The 20,878-nt window shown below is 37.1% G+C and overlaps 1 protein-coding gene and 1 long non-coding RNA gene across 11 annotated transcripts in view; one reads left to right on the top strand and one right to left on the bottom strand.

The window, feature by feature from the left end:
* The window catches only part of LOC147843792 (uncharacterized), a 1,319,745-nt gene that overhangs the window by 1,156,590 nt on the left and 142,277 nt on the right, over positions 1 to 20,878 (bottom strand). The window lies entirely within an intron of this gene.
* hsf5 (heat shock transcription factor family member 5) overlaps positions 1 to 20,878 on the top strand; it is a 24,463-nt gene extending 3,585 nt beyond the window's left edge. For 2 of the 10 annotated variants that reach the window (XM_087250850.1, XM_087250851.1), the window contains exons 2-6: positions 769 to 1,268; positions 7,151 to 7,393; positions 13,458 to 13,546; positions 17,150 to 17,512; positions 20,430 to 20,878. In XM_087250850.1, coding sequence (XP_087106976.1) covers positions 803 to 1,268; positions 7,151 to 7,393; positions 13,458 to 13,546; positions 17,150 to 17,512; positions 20,430 to 20,522 — 1,254 coding nt within the window. In that variant the 5' untranslated portion in view covers positions 769 to 802 and the 3' untranslated portion in view covers positions 20,523 to 20,878. 10 annotated transcript variants of the gene reach the window in all.

Genomic DNA, 20,878 nt, shown 5'->3' with positions numbered 1-20,878 from the left:
GGGCTCTTGTTTGGGCATCTCAGATTTAGATGCTTAGATTTATGATTCAAGTTTTGCAGTTCTAAAACAATATAATAGTGATGACTGTGAGATGAACAAATAAATCAAAATGCCTGATGATCGTATTTAAAAGTTCTTTAAAACAAAAGTCTGGAAAACAAAGTAAATTATATTTATCTTAAAATATTACTGACAGTTTTTACATTATTTATGTGTTTACTGTAAAAAAATATATTTTACTGCCTTATATTGTGATAAAATTTTTATTTGTCAACTTAAAGGCACAGATCTCCCAAAAACAGATGTTCTGTCATCATCTACTCACTCTTATTCAAAACCTGTGTGAGTTTCTTTCTTCTGTTGAACAGAAAAGAAGATATTTTGTAAATTACTGGTAGCTGGCACCCATCTAGGACTTGTAATTTTTGGTAATTTTTAGTAATTTTGCCATTTATTTCCGGCAGCTGGGGTGCTGAAAAAAAAGTAAAATAACGTCCTTTAAATTACAGAAATTTACTGTAAAATAACGGACATTAAATGACAGAAATTTACTCATTTTAAATTTCTGGTAAATTTCTGTAATCCAACCTCTGTTATTTTACAGTAAATTTCTGTAATTTAACGTTTTTACAGTTTAGACTTCTTTTTTTAAATGAATAAATTCATTTAACACAATCACTTTAACCAAACTTTTATCAAATCTAAGCAGTATTATTAATCTACTGAAAAGTGTTTTGGTGATGTTAATACTCTTTCCTTTATCTACAGGGTGTTAAACGAGTGATGTTTTGATTTGAACAAGATGGCCATGGACTGTGACTATTCTCTTCTCAATGTCAACATAAATTACCATAACTTCCCAGCTAAGTTATGGCGTTTGACAAACAATCCCCAAAACAGCTCTGTGTTCTGGAGCCCAACCGGAGAGAGCTTAATAGTGGACCAGCAGCAGTTTGAAGTTGACCTGCTGACTCCAATTAAGCTTGACAATAAACCCTTTAAGACCTCCAACTTCACCAGCTTCATCCGGCAGCTCAACCTCTACGGCTTCAAGAAGATTTTTGACGGTTCTCCAAGAGACAAACACAGAAACCGGCATCATTTCTACAATCCCAACTTCAGACGAGGCCAACCGGAGCTTCTGGTCCATCTGAAGAGGCTGACACTCAGTAAAAAGACCAAGACCAAGATTGGAGAGAAGGAAAGCTGTCGTCCACTGAGCCGAGGACAGCAGAAAACTCAACGCAACCCTGCAGAAGAGAATAGAGGTCAGTTCAGATTTTATACTAGATCAGGACTGCATGATATTAGAAAAATCTGACATTGCAGTATTTTTTATGCAATATGAATACAATTACACCAGATGAATCAACCTTTGTGTGCTGTTAGGGATGTTTTGATCCACTCTGGGGTGATTCTGAGTCATAATTTGGCCACAGCAGTGAAGCAGTGCCGCAGTAGGTAGTGCTGTCGCCTCACAGCAAGAAGGTCGCTGGTTCGAGCCTCGGCTCAGTTGGCATTTCTGTGTGGAGTTTGCATGTTCTCCCTGCGTTCACGTGGGTTTCCTCCGGGTGCTCTGGTTTCCCCTAGAGTCCAAACACATGCGGTACAGGTGAATTGGGTAGGCTAAATTGTCCGTAGTGTATGAGTGTGTGTGAATGTGTGTGTGGATGTTTCCCAGAGATGGGTTGCGGCTGGAAGGGCATCCGCTGCGTAAAAACTTGCTGGATAAGTTGGTGGTTCATTCCGATGTGGCGACCCCGGATTAATAAAGGGACTAAGCTGACAAGAAAATGAGTGAGTGAGTGAATTTGGCCACAGCTTTCTGTGTATTTCAGCAAATGGAATGATTTTTGGTAACGAATCTCATTTTGACACATATTTTGGGAAAATGCTTTATTTTTATTTTTTTTTATTAAGTGATGCACCCAATTTGAATACCCTTTGCTTATGTTCTTGGCAGTTTTTGCCCCATTGACTTCCATTATATTGATATTTTTTTAATTGCAAAGCCATAAAATAATATTATGTATTCTTTATTGTTGGTGGTTTTCCCTGTTGGGAAGAGGTAAAATATGTATTTTTTTCTGTTAGTCATCAGTTACAGTGCAAAAAAAGAGATTAGTTTCTGGCCTTCGAGTTATATTGAGTTTATGGGGAATTACCAACCTACATCACACATGACGTCACACGGGTTCGACTGCGTGTATACCGCGTATATTGCAAAAAGAGACGGGTTGCAATAGCAAACGTTGTGTTCTGTGGTAGGATGCCAAAAATTTGAAAGTCAAAAAATAAAAAAATTTAATTTTACCGTACACCACACTGCTTTTAATGCCAACCGCAGATTTCTTTGGCTAACAGCCATCATAAGAGCTGAATGGAGTGAGGACCTAATTAAAAATGCTGGACTCTGCAGTTTTCATTTCATATCAAGTAAGTTCACGCTATGCTGAATCATACACATTACTCGTTTTTGATTAAAGCAATGATTTCAGCATATGGTGAAGTAAACTGCGGACACTGAATGCTTATAACGAAATGTAAAAATCTAAGTTCACATGCCCTGCCGTACAGGTGCAATTCGCTGTCAGAATGCAGTTGTTTTGCTTGTTGATGATTACCCAGGCCTTGTATAGTTCCGTTATCTTTCCTTGTCTTTGACACCACATAGTTTTGAATCTGATCATCATGGAGCATTATTTCCTGCACATGACTACACAGAACAAAATTGTTGGCATCCAAAGACTTGCAGGACTTTAACTTCTCTCTTGTAAAATCACTTGGAGCTTCAATGAGATTGTATATTTGGGGCTAAATGCTTGGCCATTCCGTTGTATCCAATATTCACTGGGAGGGTGCTATCGCAAATGGACCTGTCAGATGAACGCCGCTCACTTTAACGTTAATTCTGCCAAATAACTGTGCTTATCAAAGGTGACGAGCTGTTATAATACGCTGAAAGCATTATGTAAAAAATATATATTTTATGCAATCAATTTAACTTATCTCTTATACAACAACAAACTCTGTACTGCATCGGATGTTATTACCTCGCTGTAAATGCTAGCGCTCCTGTTTTTACTGCAACCTCGCTGTGCGCGTAGTGCATGTGAGTGTGTGCAAGAGTGTGCGGATGTTTCCCAGTGTTGGGTTACGGCTAAAAAATGCATTCGCTGCGTAAAACATATGCTGGATAGGTTGAAGGTTCATTCCGCTGTGGCAACTCCAGATTAAAAAAGGGGATAAGCCGAAAAAAATATTAATGAATATAATTATTAAGTTCAAAATCAAAATGTTTTTAAATTCAGTTGCATTTTAGCTTGGTGCATTTCTATTACTTTAGAATTTTAATCCAAACCCATTTAAGCAATAAAAAATCCCCAGCACTAAACTGAAGATTACATTTTTTTAAAGATTCCATGAAGTTCCTCGAAATGTAAACTTTATTATTAGATGTTTGATGTACTGAAAAATGAAGAGAGGGTAGGATATAAGGTCCTCACCTTTTAAAAAACAGCCAATGGCGTGTCATTTTTATCACAGCTCTGCCACTGTGAGTGGTTGAGCTCAAGCGCATCAAAGAACAAGCAAATAAGAAGAAGGGGGGTAGATACTAGAGAGCATTTGATTGGTCAGAGGATTTGATGAGAGACTGAAGTATGAGGTGACGTCAAAAAATCAAAGTGACAAACAGCGAGCTTAATTCTGTCTAAATTTTAATTTTGTCACTGTTTTGGAGCACACTAGCTAATAGATATCCTTAAAACTAACAGACTAAAACTAGAATCTACTTTTTTTATCTAATTTCATAGGACAGTTTAAACCAGGGGTGATCAACCCTGTTCCTGGAAAGCCACCTTACTGCAGATTTCAGTTGCAACCCATATCAAACACACCTGAACCAATTAATTAGGACCTGAACACCACGTGATAATTACAGGCAGGTGTGTTTGATATGGGTAGCAACTGAAATCTGCAGTAAGGTGGCTCTCCAGTAACAGGGTTGATCACCCCTGGTTTAAACAGTGGTGTAAAGAGTACTGAAAAATCATACTCAAGTAAAAGTACCATTACTTGCCTAAAAATGTAGTACAAGTAGAGTAAAAATATCTAGTGTAAAGATTACTAAAAGTATGAGTAAAAAGTAGTCCTTTCAAAAGTACTCAAGAGTAGTGATTAGTGAGTATTACACTGTTAAAAGCTAATGTGTTTACATGTCATTTGTACATGTATGTAAACGTAACATTCTGTAGTGCATTCAATTATTACTCAGCAGGCACACAACGTCATAACTGTGCGTTCACAACAAAAGCGGTGAGAGCGTCCAAGGTCATTCTCGCCACCCTGGGGACAACGCTGTCTGCCTTCAGCTTTGGCGGCGAGAGCGTCAAAATTTGTTACATTGATCTGCTATTTAAAGGGGCCATTGCAGCATATCAGTGACATTCCTGCATAAAACATACTTTCTACCATGAAAATGGTGCGCACTTCTTATCCAATTCATTTAAAAATGGGAGATCGAGTTGCGTGCGCTCCACTTAATTATCCAATGTGTCCATAGCAGTACTGTTTTGTACTGTCACGTCAGATTCCTGCTTTTTTAAAGATAAATATATATAACATTAAGGCACATAACTAACTCACTAACTTATTTAATGCATGTTAGAAAGAAAACATTGCAAATAATTGAATAATCAAACCCTTGGGAACAACTGTGATTGGAACCAAAGTTCACAGGTCTGTGTTCTCTGAACTCCTCTCAAGCGGTGAACTTCTACATACTGATCGGTTGCCGCCGAACCATAGCTCATCATAGCTCATTACTAGGGCCAGACGGAATCTGCGGACGTTTTTTGCTATTTCTGCAGAGAATTTTGGTAAAAATCTGCGGATTTCTGCAGAATTATTTTGGGAGTATCCAGCGGAGTATCATAACTAAACCCTTAATATATTAAATAAAAAGTAATAAATTACTGAATAAAAACTGTATAAATTCAGATTTACACATTTACTCAAGTTAAAAAACAGAGTTAATAATGGGCTAAAAATCTGCAGAAATCTGCGGATTTCTGCGGAAATTCTGTGGAATTCTGCGTGGGCAGATTCCGTATGGGTCTACTCATTACCATAAAGTTGACTTGATTTCAACTCTCCTCGACGCCCACACTGGCAAAGCCGCGCTGCTCCTCGCCACTTATCGCCTGCCAGCTCTCATTAAAAATGAATGACTTCTGGATACTTTGACGCTCTCTCTGCTTTCAGTGTGAACGTACAGTTAGACGTTAATACTAGGTTACAGTTGTCATGACGTCAGGTGACCAAAATTCAATGTCTAGCCAGCGTCTAAGGATAATGTTGTTTTGATGTCCAATAATGACGTTAAATGACATTAATATTTGGTTAATTTTAGGTTGTGTTGGAAAGTGAGCAAAATCAAACGTCGAGCCAACATCTTAAATCAACGTCATATTGACGTCACATACTGACATTTATTCATCAGGTATGACAACGCAAATCCAATGTTCAATAGATGTCATAGAGGTAACGTCCACAAAATGTCAAGCTGTAACATCATCAGACGTTGATATTTGGTTGGTTTTTGGTTGAACATTGGATATTGATGTTAGCCTTACTTCAAGTTCTCAACCCGTTTTCATCAAAATCGAACTTCAAATAAAATGCAACGTCCAAGACGTTGGGGTATAACGTCAATTTGACATCATGTTTACAGTATCGGTACTTTTACTCCACTACTGTCCTTCAACCTTGTAACGAGGAGACTGACACGGAGGGATCCATTATGCAGTATTTATTAATCACAACTTCACTCAAACACACAATATGCACCTGAGTGCACACACACATCCACAGTAGTAGTAAGGGTATCAAAACTGATGATGAACAGACACAGAGTGAGTTACCAGGCATGAGTGGAGGGTAATGAGCGAGAATCAGAGTCCGTGTATCAGGCTTGGGTCGAGGGCAGGCAGCGAGTATCAGAGTCCATATATCAGGCGTGGGTCGTGGGCAGGCAGAGAGAATCAGAGTCCGTATATCAGGCGTGAGTCGTGGGCAGGCAGAAGGCGAAGCAAAGTAAAGTAAGAGACAGGCTGGAGTCGTACACAGGAGATCAGGCTAGGAATAACGCTCAGTAATGCTGGCCGGGGCTGAACAAGACTTCGCACTGACTGAGTGTTTGAGTGCGGCTTATAAGAGGTACGTGGGTCGTTAGCCTGATTCAGATCAGGTGTATGCGCAATCAGTGTAGATGGATGATGTAATGCTAAAAGTCCGGAGATGGTGGCCTCTGCTGGCCAGCGAGGGGAATGACCGGGACCGAGTCAGTGACAAACCTGCAGTCACTACTTTATTATTTCTTGTCTATGGGGATTAGAAAAATCTGTGCTGTGATTCCTGTCCAATCATATCACTCATAGAAGGTAAATCACATCATAGTGGACTACCTCAAGCATTAAAAGTGTCCAAGAAGATGTTCAAAATCTTTACACGCCTTGACCCCAGAGACTGTTTAGATGCTCTCTAAACTGATGAGAAGAGGACGGATGTTTACTGTATACTAATGATGTCTATCAGATTTTGGTTGCCATACCTAACAAATAAATGTCAGTATTTTTATGTCAATATGATGTTGGTTTAAGACGTTGGCTCCACATTGGATTTTAGTCACTTTCCAACAAATACACTTTTCAAAATCAACCAAATATCAATGTCATTTGACATCATTATTGGACATCAAAATAAAGTTGTCCTTAGAATCTGGCTAGACATTGAATTTTGGTCACCTGACATCACAACCTAATTCTAACCTAATATTAACGTCAGGCGTTGTGCGCCTGCTGGGCAATAACTAAATGCACTACAGAATGTTACGTTTACACACATCCACATATTACATGTAAACGCATCAGCTTTTAACAGCATAATACTCACTACTCTTGAGTACTTTTTAAATGGGCTAGTTTTCACTCCTACTTTGAGCAATAACAGATACTTTTACTCTACTTGCACTACATTTTTAGGCTAGTAATGGTCCTTTCACTTGAGTATGATTTTTCAGTACTCTTGCCACCACTGCCTTTAAATTGTCTCTAAACTTCTCAAAAGTTCCTACATTCTTGTTTGTCAGGTTCTGCCCAGCTCTCAGGAGGTGCAGCCCATCAGCAGCCGGAGTATGAGCAAAGCCCAATGACTGGCCACTCCTGGATCTTTCCCTGCGCTGATGCCTCCTCCTTCTACTCTAACACAGGCCTCCCGCTGTCTGTTTATCCATACAGTAGTATGCCTGTAGGACCTCATTCCGGTCCTGCCTTTCTGTTTCCACAGGACATTCCCCATCACCTGTCCTATCCTGCTGGACTTTACTCTCCAGGTACACACTGACTTCATACTAAAGTTTCTGATTCTTTAAATAGAACGACTGTATTTGCGTCAATTATAAACTAGGCTTAATTTGAATCGTTAATTTAATGCTTACAGTAGGGCTGCATGCTTGATACTGGAAAAATATGCAATATTTAAATCGAGTTTATTTGTATAGCGCTTTTCATTAATTGTTATTTTATGCATACTGTTTTTATCTAAATTTGATCAATCAGATAGGGCTTCACTTTCTTATGTGATTTAGTTGTTAAATACTGCAATCCGCTTGTTAAGTGGTGACGTGTTTGTGACGTATGTAATACTGTTTCCGGGTCCAAGCCGCCATTCATTTGAGTGGAGAAATCATTCGTTTATGATCGCGTTTTATTCCTGTCACACATTAAAGTTAATTTTATATAAAATCATAGTGTACACAACAATCTCTGGGCTTGCTGCATAACAAATACCAAAAATGTAACAATTTATAAAAAATTAATCACTTTCTGGCCATCGGATATTAGGCATGGACATATATACTGCGATTGTGATTTTCGAAAGCCTTAAATCGCTTTGTAAACGTTTATTATTACCATTTCATGAGTCTCCCCATTCAGTTGAATAGAGCGCTTGGACCCGGAAGCCGCTTCGCGTGACGTCACACTTAACAAGCGGATAACGATATTTCCTACGATACAAAATTTCCCTAGAAAAATGTTCATTCATTTACTTTATTTTCGGCTTTGGGCCTACTCACACTATGCCATCCGTACCGTGCCCAGGCCCGTTTCCCGGATCGTTTGAGAAGTGTGAGTGCGCTGAATCGCGCTCAAGCACGGTTCACTTGGCCGGCCCTGGCCCGGTTGGAAGAGGTGTGCCTGAGCGCGGTACACTTGGGCTTTGGCGCGGTACGCTTGTGTGTGAGCGCAAAAACGCGCCAAAGCCCGAAACCGAAAGCGAGACGTGACTTTTAAGGGACTGTTTGATATGGATTTATTAATCATTCTTACTGTTCAGTGATCGCAAACTGCCGTAGTTTATTAAAGACGCAAACTCCTCACAGCACCACAGCTGCGTGCCTTCAGCAGACCTCCTCATTCCTGCAGCACGAGAGCTTAATGATTGTTTATGAGCGCCAAAAGTGGCGGATCTGTTCGGCGAAATATCTGACTGCGTGTCCCCGCATCCCTAAGGACTGTTTGGCGAAATATTTGACTGCATGTCACTGCATAACAAACGACTGAAACGATATAACTAGAGAAATCTCCACTGTGCTGCTGAATGAGAGCGTATGGCAAGCCGTTTTAGCATTTAAACCTTGTTCTGACTCCATAAATATATTTAGAGATATCTCTAATTATATTTTGACTAGTCATAATTATAATTCGACTAGTCAGAATGACAATTAGAGATATCTGCAATTACAATTGTACTAGTACGAAATCAGATTGGAGATATCTGCAATATATATTATGACTAGTCATATTCCTCCATTGACTTCCATTGAAAAAATATTTGCAGATATCTCTAAATGAGTTTTGACTAGTCAAAAATCCAATTCAAGATATCTACAGCTGTAATTCGACTATTAGTGAATTAATTAGAGATCTTCAAATATATTTGTAAATATCTCTAAATATGATAAATTAAAGACATCTCCAAATGTATTATGACTAGTAAAAACTCAGAGATATCTCTAATTACAATTGTGACTAGTCAAAACTTATTTAGAGATATCTGCAAATATTTTTCAATGGAAGTCAATGGAGGAATATGACTAGTCATAATATATATTGCAGATATCTCCAATCTGATTTAGTACTACTAGTACAATTGTAATTGCAGATATCTCTAATTGTTATTCTGACTAGTCGAATTACAATTATGACTAGTCAAAATATAATTAGAGATATCTCTAAATATATTTATGGAGTCAGAACAAAGATTTAAATGCTAAAAAGGCTTGCCATAGAGAGCGCTTCTGAACAGCGCAGCAGCGATGACGTAAGCGTGCCGAGGCCCGATATGGTGTGAGCGCGGGCCGTCGGGGGAGACGGGAGGGGGGACAAGCCTGCTTTGGCCCGGTTCGAGGCAACTGTACCTAGTGTGAGTACGGCCTTAGTCACTTTATTAATTTGGGGTCGCCACAGCGGAATGAACAACCAACTTATCCAGCACATGTTTTTACGCAGCGAATGCCCTTACTGCCGCAACCCAACAATGGAAAACACCCAAACACTCTTGCACACACTCACATATGCTACAGCCAATTTAGCTTATTCAATTCACCTATATACCGGATGTTTTTGGACTTGGGGGAAACCAAAGTACCCGAAGAAAAACCAAGCCAACACGGGGAGAACGTGCAACTCCACACAGAAATGACAGCTGACCCAGCCGGGGCTCAAACCAGCGACCTTCTTGCTGGGAGGTGATTGTACTTCTAACTGGCCACCGTGCTGTATCATTCATTTAACGATATTAAAATTAAAAGTTAAAATATACTTTTTAGATGTAATTCACTCTAATTCAGACTGAAAAATGTGTTGAGGTGGAAAAGTTGAATCTTTAAAACAGTATAAATGAGCGAAAACCTCAGCAGATATTCTGACTCTGATTGGCTGTCATTTTCCTCTCTCATCTGGAATCCCCATTAGTGTTTATTTTTAGCTCTGGGTCCACCTTCACAACAGCAGAACTGCTACTACTGGTAAGGCGGGGCTAAAGATCTGAAGGCCCCATCTGATTGGTCAAATTTAGATAAACAACCAATGCATAAAATAAATGTCATTTATCACACACGTCTGCAATATGGTATATTGCTTAAAAGGTTCTCAAACTTTTTTCACCAAGTAATACCTCAGAAAAAAATTGTCTTCAAGTACCACCATAATTACCAATATTGAAATACAGCAGCATAGCATTTTAAGAATATGTATTATTATCAGCCACTTTAAACATTGTAAATAGTTTGAACATTAACACTGTACTGTGCTTACAGTACAAATATATATATATATATATATATATATATATATATATATATATATATATATATATATATATATATATATATATATATATATATATATATATTTATATATATTTATATATATATATATATATATATATATATATATATATATATATATATATATATATATATATATATATATATATATATATATATATATATATATATATAATAAAATGTCAACGTTTAAATTAAAATGTACTTTTAAAAGTTAAATAAAATGGCACTGCTCTTAAAAAAAAGGGTTGGTCCAGAATGTAATTTTAAGGCTTGGTTGTGTTTATTAGATGCAAAGCAATGTGTGCTTGTGTTTCACTTGAAGGAAATCACATTATGTTTTCATATATCTCACTTTGATTATACACAGCTACTCAGCTAACATAAAAACGACTGTCAAATTTCCTAGTTCCTCTGAAAGGCCCGCCCTTAAATGACTCTGATTAGTCATGTGTCATAATGTGCTGCGATTCGCGGATCGGCTCCACATCACGCCTGTAAAAGCATGCGATTTTCTGCTGTGTAAACAATGGGTCAACCTCCTGCCTGCTCTCTAAAATAAAATCTGACAAGTGTCTGTAACGAGTGAAAATGGGGTGCGGCTCCTTTAAGAGTGTTGTGTATGCGTCTATGTGTGTGTGTGTGTGTGTGAATGTTGTCTGCGTCTATGTGTGTGTAAATGTGTGAACTTTCTGTAACAAGCGCATGTGCATGGGATTTTTTTTCTTTTTCTCTGATGCTCGGATTAAGTTATTTTCTGTAATATATATCGTGACAGAAGAATAAAGCACAAGATGTGGGATGCGACTTGTGTGAACCTTGATTTATTTTTCTGCTGCTATTATAAGTCAGGTGAGCTATCCTGTATTTTTTTTAACCCAACGCGTTACACGACACCTTTCACATATATATCGGAATATGCAGGTGTAAGTAATATGAATCATCCACATAACTTTTGCGACTTCATTATCTGAGATGTGAAACGCATGGAAAAGCTGCCTAAGAGAATTAATGCAAAGTCGCGCACACAAATAAGAGACACAAACGTGCTGGTGGTGTGTGTGTGTTTGTGTTTGTGTGTGTGTGTGTGTGTGTGTGTTTACAGCAGTTTGACTGATAAATATGAATTTGTAGCTAAAACGTTAGCGGTGCCAAACAGCATTTCCCATTGTTTACATAATTGCTACAGCATACCGTTAACGCTAGACACTGAACATGTCATGATCAATTTCAGCAAATAAAAAAACACTTACAGGTTGTAGCTCACAGCTTCTGATTTGAGGAGATTTTAGCCAAATCCAGCACTGAACTGGGAGAGATTCTGGAGCTGTTTTGTTAAATCATGCTTGCTATGTACTTCATAATTCTCTGGAACATAATTAATATTGAACTGTAAGCACTTCTGTCTTTGTGTCGTGTCCTTTGGAAGCCCAAATACAGAAACAGATGAAGCTCTGTGGAAACAGCAGCGTTTGAACGCATTTTTAGCTCCATCTCTGCTATATCATTACAGCGCTTCTGGCCACAGCCCTTAGCTGCGCAGTGTGTGTGCATGGTAAACAAAACATTGTGATCTCACAGGTGGCGGAAGTATTTTTTGTAGTCCCCAAAATTCGTTCATTGTAGGCTTTGCTAAGCTAACTCTGTAACAACAAAGGTCTCACTTTGCATTGAACTTAGAACTTTTTACTTTCAGAGATGTTGTTTATGTTTACACAGCTACATTACACACCAACTAAAGTTTAAAATATGATATCATAGAGGACCACCCCTTTAAATGTAAAGTATTATTATATAATAGCCCATTCATTAAAACCTGGAAATGTTACTTAGACCTCATAAACAAAGGCCATATGTCATCATATTCATTCATAAACTCTTTTAAAAAATTTAAATATACAAATAAATCATATATACATGCAACATACTGTATATCTTTGAAATCTAAACATTAACTTGTATTTTAAATGTATGAATTGGACTGGCTCACTGCACGTTAGAGTAGGCTGTGTGTCAGAAAAGCAAGTGATTAAACTATACCTGTCAACATTGGGATATAAAAATACAGGATATGCCTCCAACAACTGTTACAAATATGGAGAGGAAATTAGCTTCAAAGAAGAGAATACATAACAAACATTAGAAAATTGAAAATAAAACAAAAGGTTTAGCCTATTAAAATCAATTTAATGATCGAATCGATGTCAAAGGGTTAAAAGTGTGTTCATTTCTTTTTTACTTTAATTATTCAGTGATTCCTTCTCATACCAGAAGGAAGCCTGCGTACCACTAGGGGTACGTGTAACACAGTTTGAGAACCGCTGGCTTATACCATTGTTGCAATAATTTTATGCAGCCCTGATTTACAGAGTATTTCAGTTATTTAACTGTAGGGTTTCTAAAGTGATCACAACAATGTCTAATAAAAAATAAAAATAATAACAAAAAAATACACCAAAGCATCTACATCAGGGTGCTCAAACAAAAAAGTACAAAAAGCAAATATAAAAGCAGCTACACCAAAGCTTGGAAAATACCAAAATTTATTAATTAAAGCATAATAGCCTTTTCATAAAACATTATGATAAATTTAAAGCTTTGATATTGTATTTGCTATTTTCTCTTGTTCTAATTTACAAATATACCAACACATCAACAACATGATAATATCTCAAAATGAATTCAAACTTTATTCGTTTATTCGTTCTTTCATGTACCTTCGTCTTAGTCCCTGATTTATCAGGGGTCGCCAAAGTGGAATGAACCGCCATGAACTCAAACTTTTCTTAATTAATTTATGTATAAAATATTTTAGGAGAGGTCATGTATTAGAGATCAGTTTAGTAAAAATACATAATCTGACATTATTAAAGAGCTTTAAAACATCTCTTCTTTAAATTCTATTGGTCTCAGCTATTTAGGGGAAGTCTTAATTAATGGAATGTCTCCTAAAATAATTTCTGTTTTTTTTTTTTTTTTTGTTTAAGTCTTTGAATTTACTGTATAGTGTTGTTAAATCTGGGTCTGTGTGTTTTGTTCTCTTTAGTTTGCCAGTGCTGCACTCATACGCAAGCGGACCAAGCAGGAGGCAACCAAACATCTCATCTGTCATATTCACATTATGCATATTACCCGGTGAGATTCATTACAGTCAAGCATTATTGCACATACAGTATATCTGATCATTCATGTTCAGTTACTGTTACAAAACTGTAAAGACTAATACTATACTCCATATTCACAATTACTTTCATTTACTTCAAATATTCACCCACCGGCCACTTTATTAGGTACACCTGTTCAACTGCTTGTTAACACAAATTTGTAATCAGCCTATCACATGGCTGCAACTCAATACATTTAGGCATGTAGACATGGTCAAGACGATCTGCTGCAGTTCAAAGCGAGCATCAGAATGAGGAAGAAAGGGCATTTAAGTGACTTTGGATGTGGCATGGTTGTTGGTGCCAGAGGGGCAGGTCTGAGTATTTCAGAAACTGTTGATCTGCTGGGAATTTCACGCACAGCCATCTCTAGGATTTGCAGAGAAAGGTTCAAAAAAGAGGAAATATCCAGTGAGCGCAAATGCCTTGTTGATACCAGAGGTCAGAGGAGAATGGCCAGACTGGTTCCAGCTGATAAAAAGGCAACAGTAACTCAAATTAGCACTCATTACAACCGAGGTCTGCAGAAGAGCATCTCTGAACACACAACACGTTCATCCTTGAGGCTGGTGGTGGTGTACTGTTGTGGGAAATTCTCTTGGCACACTTTGGGCCCATTAGTACCAATTGAGTATCGTGTGTCAACTCCACAGCCTATCTGAGTATTGTTGCTGACCATGTCCATCCCTTTATGAGCACAGTGTCTCCATCTTCTAATGGCTACTTCCAGCAGCATAACACACCATGTCATAAAGTCTGAATCATCTCAGACTGGTTTCTTGAACATAACAATGTGTTCACTGTGCTCAAATGGCCTCAATAGAGCAGCTTTGGGATGTGGTGAAACAGGAGATTGGCATCATGGATGTGCAGCCGACAAATCTGCAGCAATTGTGTGATGCTATCATGTCAATATGGAAAAAAAATATTTGAGCAATATTTTCAGTAGTTTGTTGAATCTACGGATTAAGACAGATCTGAAGGGAAAAGGGGGTCCAACACGGTACTAGTAAGGTGTACCTAATAAAGTGGCTGGTGGGTGTATAATTGAAATTGTTAGCCAAATTATTAGTCAAGTATTTCACAATATTTAACTCAACACATTTTTAAACACGATTTTTACTGACTAATTTTTAATAACTTTTGTCTACATGATGACAATACAAAATACTAGTCATTTTGCGAGATACTAGTATTCAGCTTTAAGTGCCATTTAAAGGCTTAATTAGGTTAACGAGGCAAGTTAGGATATAGTTACATATAAATGGGACACTGATTACGTTTACATGGACATCAGTAATCAAATTATTTGCCTTAATTTGAATCAAACAATATGATTAAGGTGTTTACATGAGTTGTGGATGAGTTAATGTGGATTATGTGGATTAACTCAGAAGAAATAACAATAGAAACAGTTGCTTCCAGTCCTCAGCCCTCAGTTCCAATCAAGGTCTCCGTGACCTCTTTTTTCGAGAGGATCACGTGCTTATGATTTATCACGGCCGGTCCCGTATTTGCTAATCACTATCTTCCAATCACATGAGCCCTAAGCTACTATAAATAACCACAGTTTTCATCTCATTTTATCTTCGTTTGGAAGAAACCCCCCTCCTCCCCTATTCTCCTCCTTTACCTCTGATCGGGTGGCACGGCGGCCCAGTGGTTAGCACTGCGAGCCACACAGCAAGAACACTGCCGGCCCTGGTCCCTTAGGGCCGGTGGGTGTTTCTGTGAGGAGTTTGTATGTTCTCCCCGTGTCCGCGTGGGTTTTCCCCGGGTTCTCCGGTTTCCTCCCACCATCCAAAGACATTCAACACGTATAACAATCAAGCATCTGTCTAACCCCTGTGTTTCCTTAGCTATCGCAGTCGGGGAGTTCTGAGATCCACCGAGCTCAGGCTCCCCTCTCGCTCTGCCAACGGGAGGAAGCCCCGGGCTCGAGGATCCCTTGAGCTCGGGGCTCTCTCCCGGGACAGCATGCCAAACAAGCTTTTATAAATCATCAGCTAAGTGTGAACTCTTGAAAAATCTGTATACGGGAAAGGAGGTTAGTTGTTTTTACTTCTTTTCCTTTCTTGACCAAAAACATAATTAGTGCTGTGTGAGCATCATCCATTTTACATAGATATAAAAATAAATTAAAACTATTGTGTTTTATGATATGCTGTAATAAATTGAAATGTTTCTTATGATTTACCATGTGTATGTAGACATTTCATGAAACATTAGGTCATGAAAATTGACTTGAAAGTCCTGGAAAAGTCCTGGGGCCTCATGTATCAACGCTGCGTACGCACAAAAACTTTGCGTACGCCAGGTTTCACGCTCAGAATCGCTCACGTTTGGATTTACTAACGATGAACTGAACGTGGGAATGTGCGCAGCTCCATGCCAGCTTTATGGCTGGCGTACGCACATTTTTTGTGCGTGTCTGTTTTATTTCCATTGGCGACTCCTAGAGGCAGTTGTGTTAAATTGCACTCAACAAAGTGTCTGAGCCTTGCAATGGCAGCTGTATGAGACGGGTTCATCTAGCAGGTATATAAGGTTTCCATACCATACAGTTGACCAGCCAAACATTAAAGCACAATTTGCAGCGGTCGCCTGTTTTCCCAATGTAATCTGAGCGATCTACTGCACACACATTGCTATAAAGACACTATCTGAAGATGAATTTGCATGCGTGAATCAGAAACATTTCCATTCAATAAATGTGCAAATAAAATATGATGCACAAACCTATTAATGATTCCTACTTGTCTTTCTCGTGATAAATAGTTGGCAAAATCTGATATGTAGTGGGGAAAAAAGACGCTGGATTCGAACTGAGTTCATGCTCAAACGTGTCAAAACATGTTAACTTGCGTTTTACGAGCTGCGCTACTGACACTATTAAGGAAACTGCAACATTTTACAGCTATAAACTACACTATTTCTTTTTTAATTTACTCAGAGCGATGTTCAGACCCAACTGTGTTAACCGCATCAGCTAAACTCTCCCACTCTATTTTTTTTTTTTTTTTTGTTGTTAACTCCGGAGAACAAACTTGCAAATAACACAGTTTTTCTCCGGTCTACCTTCGAAAGGAGAACCTCCAATTCACATTCTGTTCAAAGTTTCTCTTTGCTTGCCATCGCCTTTGCTTTTTTGTTGGGTTTTGCCAAAGTAGAGTCATTAGCATATTCATACGGGGGAGGAGGCAGGGAGGGGTGTTGCGCTCAGTTTCACGTTCATTCGGATGTACAAAAGAATATGCGTGAGATTCGGCGTACGCAGTGTTTCATACATCTGAATTTTTTTCTGTGTACGCACATTTACAGCTTTGTGCGTACGCAATGTTTTAGTATGAATTCCACGCAAGTCTTCGTACATGAGGCCCCTGGAATTTTTGTAGTAAAATGTATATGAAGCCTGGACTTCAGTCGAATGAAGGTAATCAAAAATCGATGTTTACATGGTAGACTTTTCATCAGAGTATTGTCTTAATCGTATTAACATCAGACTATTAACAAGTGTATAATGTATTCATTGGCTCTGGATTTGACACAGTATAAAGATGTTCATTATCATTAGCAGAATTATTCAGTGAGCCACCAACACAGCAGCTTCCAGCCCACAAACTGGCCAGTGCACCATGTGTCTGAGCAGAGAGGAGACATGAACCTGGACAGAGCGTTTCGGATGGTGGATGATTTCCAGGGTCTGTCAAATGTTCGTATAGTCCAGGTGGGACCCCCAGTAAAACCCCAGCTCATCTCCAGCCCACCTCTCTACACTATACCTTCTGCTCCTAAAGCTCAGTCTGTGAGTCTGCAGAGCATCGAGACTATGACCTTCAGTCCTCCAAAAGACACTGACACATATGAAGACCACAGCCAAATTAAAGCAGATCTGGAGTCTTTAGAACAGTTAAAAGATGGCGGTCTGTCTTTTAAGGTAAAGTCTAAAGAGGGTACAGTCCAGATACTTAAATCAATATAGCTTACATTTTTAAATTACTGTTTTTACATTACAGCGAGGGTTATGTTTAGGGTTGTGGTAGGCTTAGGGTTTAATAAAAAGCAATTTGATGGGTAATTTAATGAATAATACTCAGTTTACTGTTTTTACATTACTTTGAGGGTTGGGTTTAGGTTTGTGGTAGGTTTAAGGGTTAATGTTAACAATCCTCTGTATACTGTTTTTACATTACTGTAGGGGTGGGATTTAGGATTGGGGTAGGGGTAATAAAATACACTAAAATACAATTACAATTAATAATACAAAATACAATTAATAAGTAAATTAATAAATAATAGAAAATATTTTAATTATAATTACTGTTTTAACATTACTGTAAGGGTTGGGTTTAGGTTTGTGGTATGTTTAGGGGTTAATAAAATGCAATTTAATAGGTAATTTAATTAATAACACTTGATATACTGTTTTACATTACTGTGAGGGTTGGGTTTAGGTGTGTGGTAGGTTTAAGGGTTAATAAAAAGCTATTTAATGGGTAATTTAAATAACAATCCTCTGTATACTGTTTTTACATTACTGTGAGGGTTGGGTTTAGGTTTGTGGTAGGTTTAGGGGTTAATAAAATGCAATTTAATAGGTAATTTAATGAATAACACTTGATATACTGTTTTACATTATGTGAGGGTTGGGTTTAGGTTTGTGGTATGTTTAGGGGTTAATAAAATGCAATTTAATAGGTAATTTAATTAATAACACTTGATATACTGTTTTACATTACTGTGAGGGTTGGGTTTAGGTTTGTGGTAGGTTTAGGGGTTAATAAAAAGCTATTTAATGGGTAATTTAAATAACAATCCTCTGTATACTGTTTTTACATTACTGTGAGGGTTGGGTTTAGGTTTGTGGTAGGTTTAGGGGTTAATAAAAGGCTATTTAATGGGTAATGTAATACTCTGTATTTTGTTTTTACAGTACTACGAAGGTTGTGTTTAGTGTAGACATTAATAAAATACAATTAATGGGTAATTTAAAAATAATATAAATATTTTAATTATAATTACTGTTTTTATATTACTGTGAGGGTTGGGTTTAGGGTTGGGGTAGGTTTAGGGGTTAATAAAAAGCAATTTAATGGGTCATTTAAATAATAATCCTCTGTATACTGTTTTAACGTTGCTGTGAAGGTTGGATTCAGGGTTGTGGTAGGCTTAGGGGTTAATAAATAGCAATTTAATGGGTAATTTAGTGAATAATACTCAGTATACTGTTTTTACATTACTGTGAGGGTTGGGTTTAGGTTTGTGGTAGGTTTACGGGTTAATAAAATGCTATTTAATGGGTCATTTAAATAATAATCCTCTGTATACTGTTTTTACATTACTGTGGGGGAGGGTTTAGGTTTGTGGTAGGTTTAGGGGTTAATAAAATGCTATTTAATGGGTAATTTAATACTCTGTATTTTGTTTTTACAGTACTACGAAGGTTGTGTTTAGTGTAGACATTAATAAAATACAATTAATGGGTTATTTAAAAATAATATAAATATTTTAATTATAATTACTGTTTTTATATTACTGTGAGGGTTGGGTTTAGGGTTGGGGTAGGTTTAGGGGTTAATAAAAAGCAATTTAATGGGTCATTTAAATAATAATCCTCTGTATACTGTTTTAACGTTGCTGTGAAGGTTGGATTCAGGGTTGTGGTAAGCTTAGGGGTTAATAAATAGCAATTTAATGGGTAATTTAATGAATAATACTCAGTGTACTGTTTTTATATTACTGTGAGGGTTGGGTTTAGGTTTGTGGTAGGTTTAGGGGTTAATAAAAAGCTATTTAATGGGTAATTTAAATAACAATCCCCTGTATACTGTTTTTACATTACTGTAGAGGTGGGATTTAGGATTGGGGTAGGGGTAGACGTTAATAAAATACAATTAATAGGTAATTTAATAAATAATTAAAAATATTTTAATTATAATTACGGTTTTTACATTACTGTGTGGGTTGGGTTTATGGTAGACATGAAATACATGAAAAAATAAAATAAAATATGGGGAATTTATTGAATAACACTCGATATACTGTTTTTACATTACTGTGAGGCTTGAGTTTAATCTGGTAGGTTTAGGGGTTAATAAAATGCCATTTAAAATGCTATTTAATGGGTCATTTAAATAATAATCCTCTGTAAACTGTTTTAACGTTACTGTGAGGGGAGGGTTTAGGGTTGTGGTAGGCTTAGGGGTTAATAAAAAGCAATTTAATGGGTAATTTAATGAATAATACTCAGTATACTGTTTTTATATTACTGTGAGGGTGGGATTTAGGTTTGGAGTAGACGTTAATAAAATACAATTAATGGATAATTGAATAAATATTATAAATATTTTAATTACAATTACTGTTTTTACATTACTGTGAGGGTTGGGTTTTGGTTTGTGGTAGGTTTAAGGGTTAATAAAGTGCAATTTAATGGGTAATGTAATACTCTATTCTGTTTTTACATTGCTATGAAGGTTGTGTTTAGTGTAGACATTAATAAAATACAATTAATGGGTAATTTAATAAATAATATAAATATTTTAATTATAATTACTGTTTTTACATTACTGGGAGGGTTGGGTTTTGGATTGTGGTAGGCTTAGGGGTTAATAAAAAGCTATTTAATGGGTCATTTAATGAATAACACTCGGTATACTGTTTTTACATTACTGTGAGGGTTGAGTTTATGGTTGTGGTAGGGGAAGACATCAATAAAACACAATTTAATTAGTAACTTAATAAATAACGTTTATAACAAATAACTAATTTCCATTAACATTCGGCAGCAGCTGTATCCCTTTTTAAGTGTGAAGCATAACTAACTAACTTTACATTCTGTATTCTATCTGCAGGTCACAATTGAGAACGTGAAGGAGGAAAACATAAGAAATGAACTTCAGATCAACACTCACCGTAGCTCATTTTGGACAGATTCTGATTTCTGATCTGTATGTCAAATTTGTTCAGTCATTCAGATTTAGTGTTTTACTGTTTTATGATTGTAGAGTTCCATTGAAGATTGATCAGCATGTGTGCAAGACATCTAATCAAAATATTACATGTAAACTGCTGTATGAAATATTTATGAAAGTTTTGTTTAGGTGATTTGAAGTGCTGTTGTTAAAATTCATATTTTCAAAATGTGTTTTCTCAGAGGATTTTAAATGTCACACTAAATGCCGTGCTGTTCTTAACATAGCACAAGAGCGAAAGTCAGATTTTAGTAGCAGTGAGATGAACTGATTTGTTTTCAGCCTTTTAGAATTTGAATAAATGCAAAACAAATGATAAACCTGATAAA

The sequence above is a fragment of the Danio rerio genome, chromosome 5 (assembly GCF_052040795.2).
Source record: "Danio rerio strain M-AB ecotype USA chromosome 5, GRCz13ab, whole genome shotgun sequence".
In the NCBI taxonomy this organism is placed as follows: domain Eukaryota; kingdom Metazoa; phylum Chordata; class Actinopteri; order Cypriniformes; family Danionidae; genus Danio; species Danio rerio.
The sequence above is the reverse complement of the archived record's forward strand: the minus strand, read 5'-3'. Positions and strand labels throughout refer to the sequence as shown.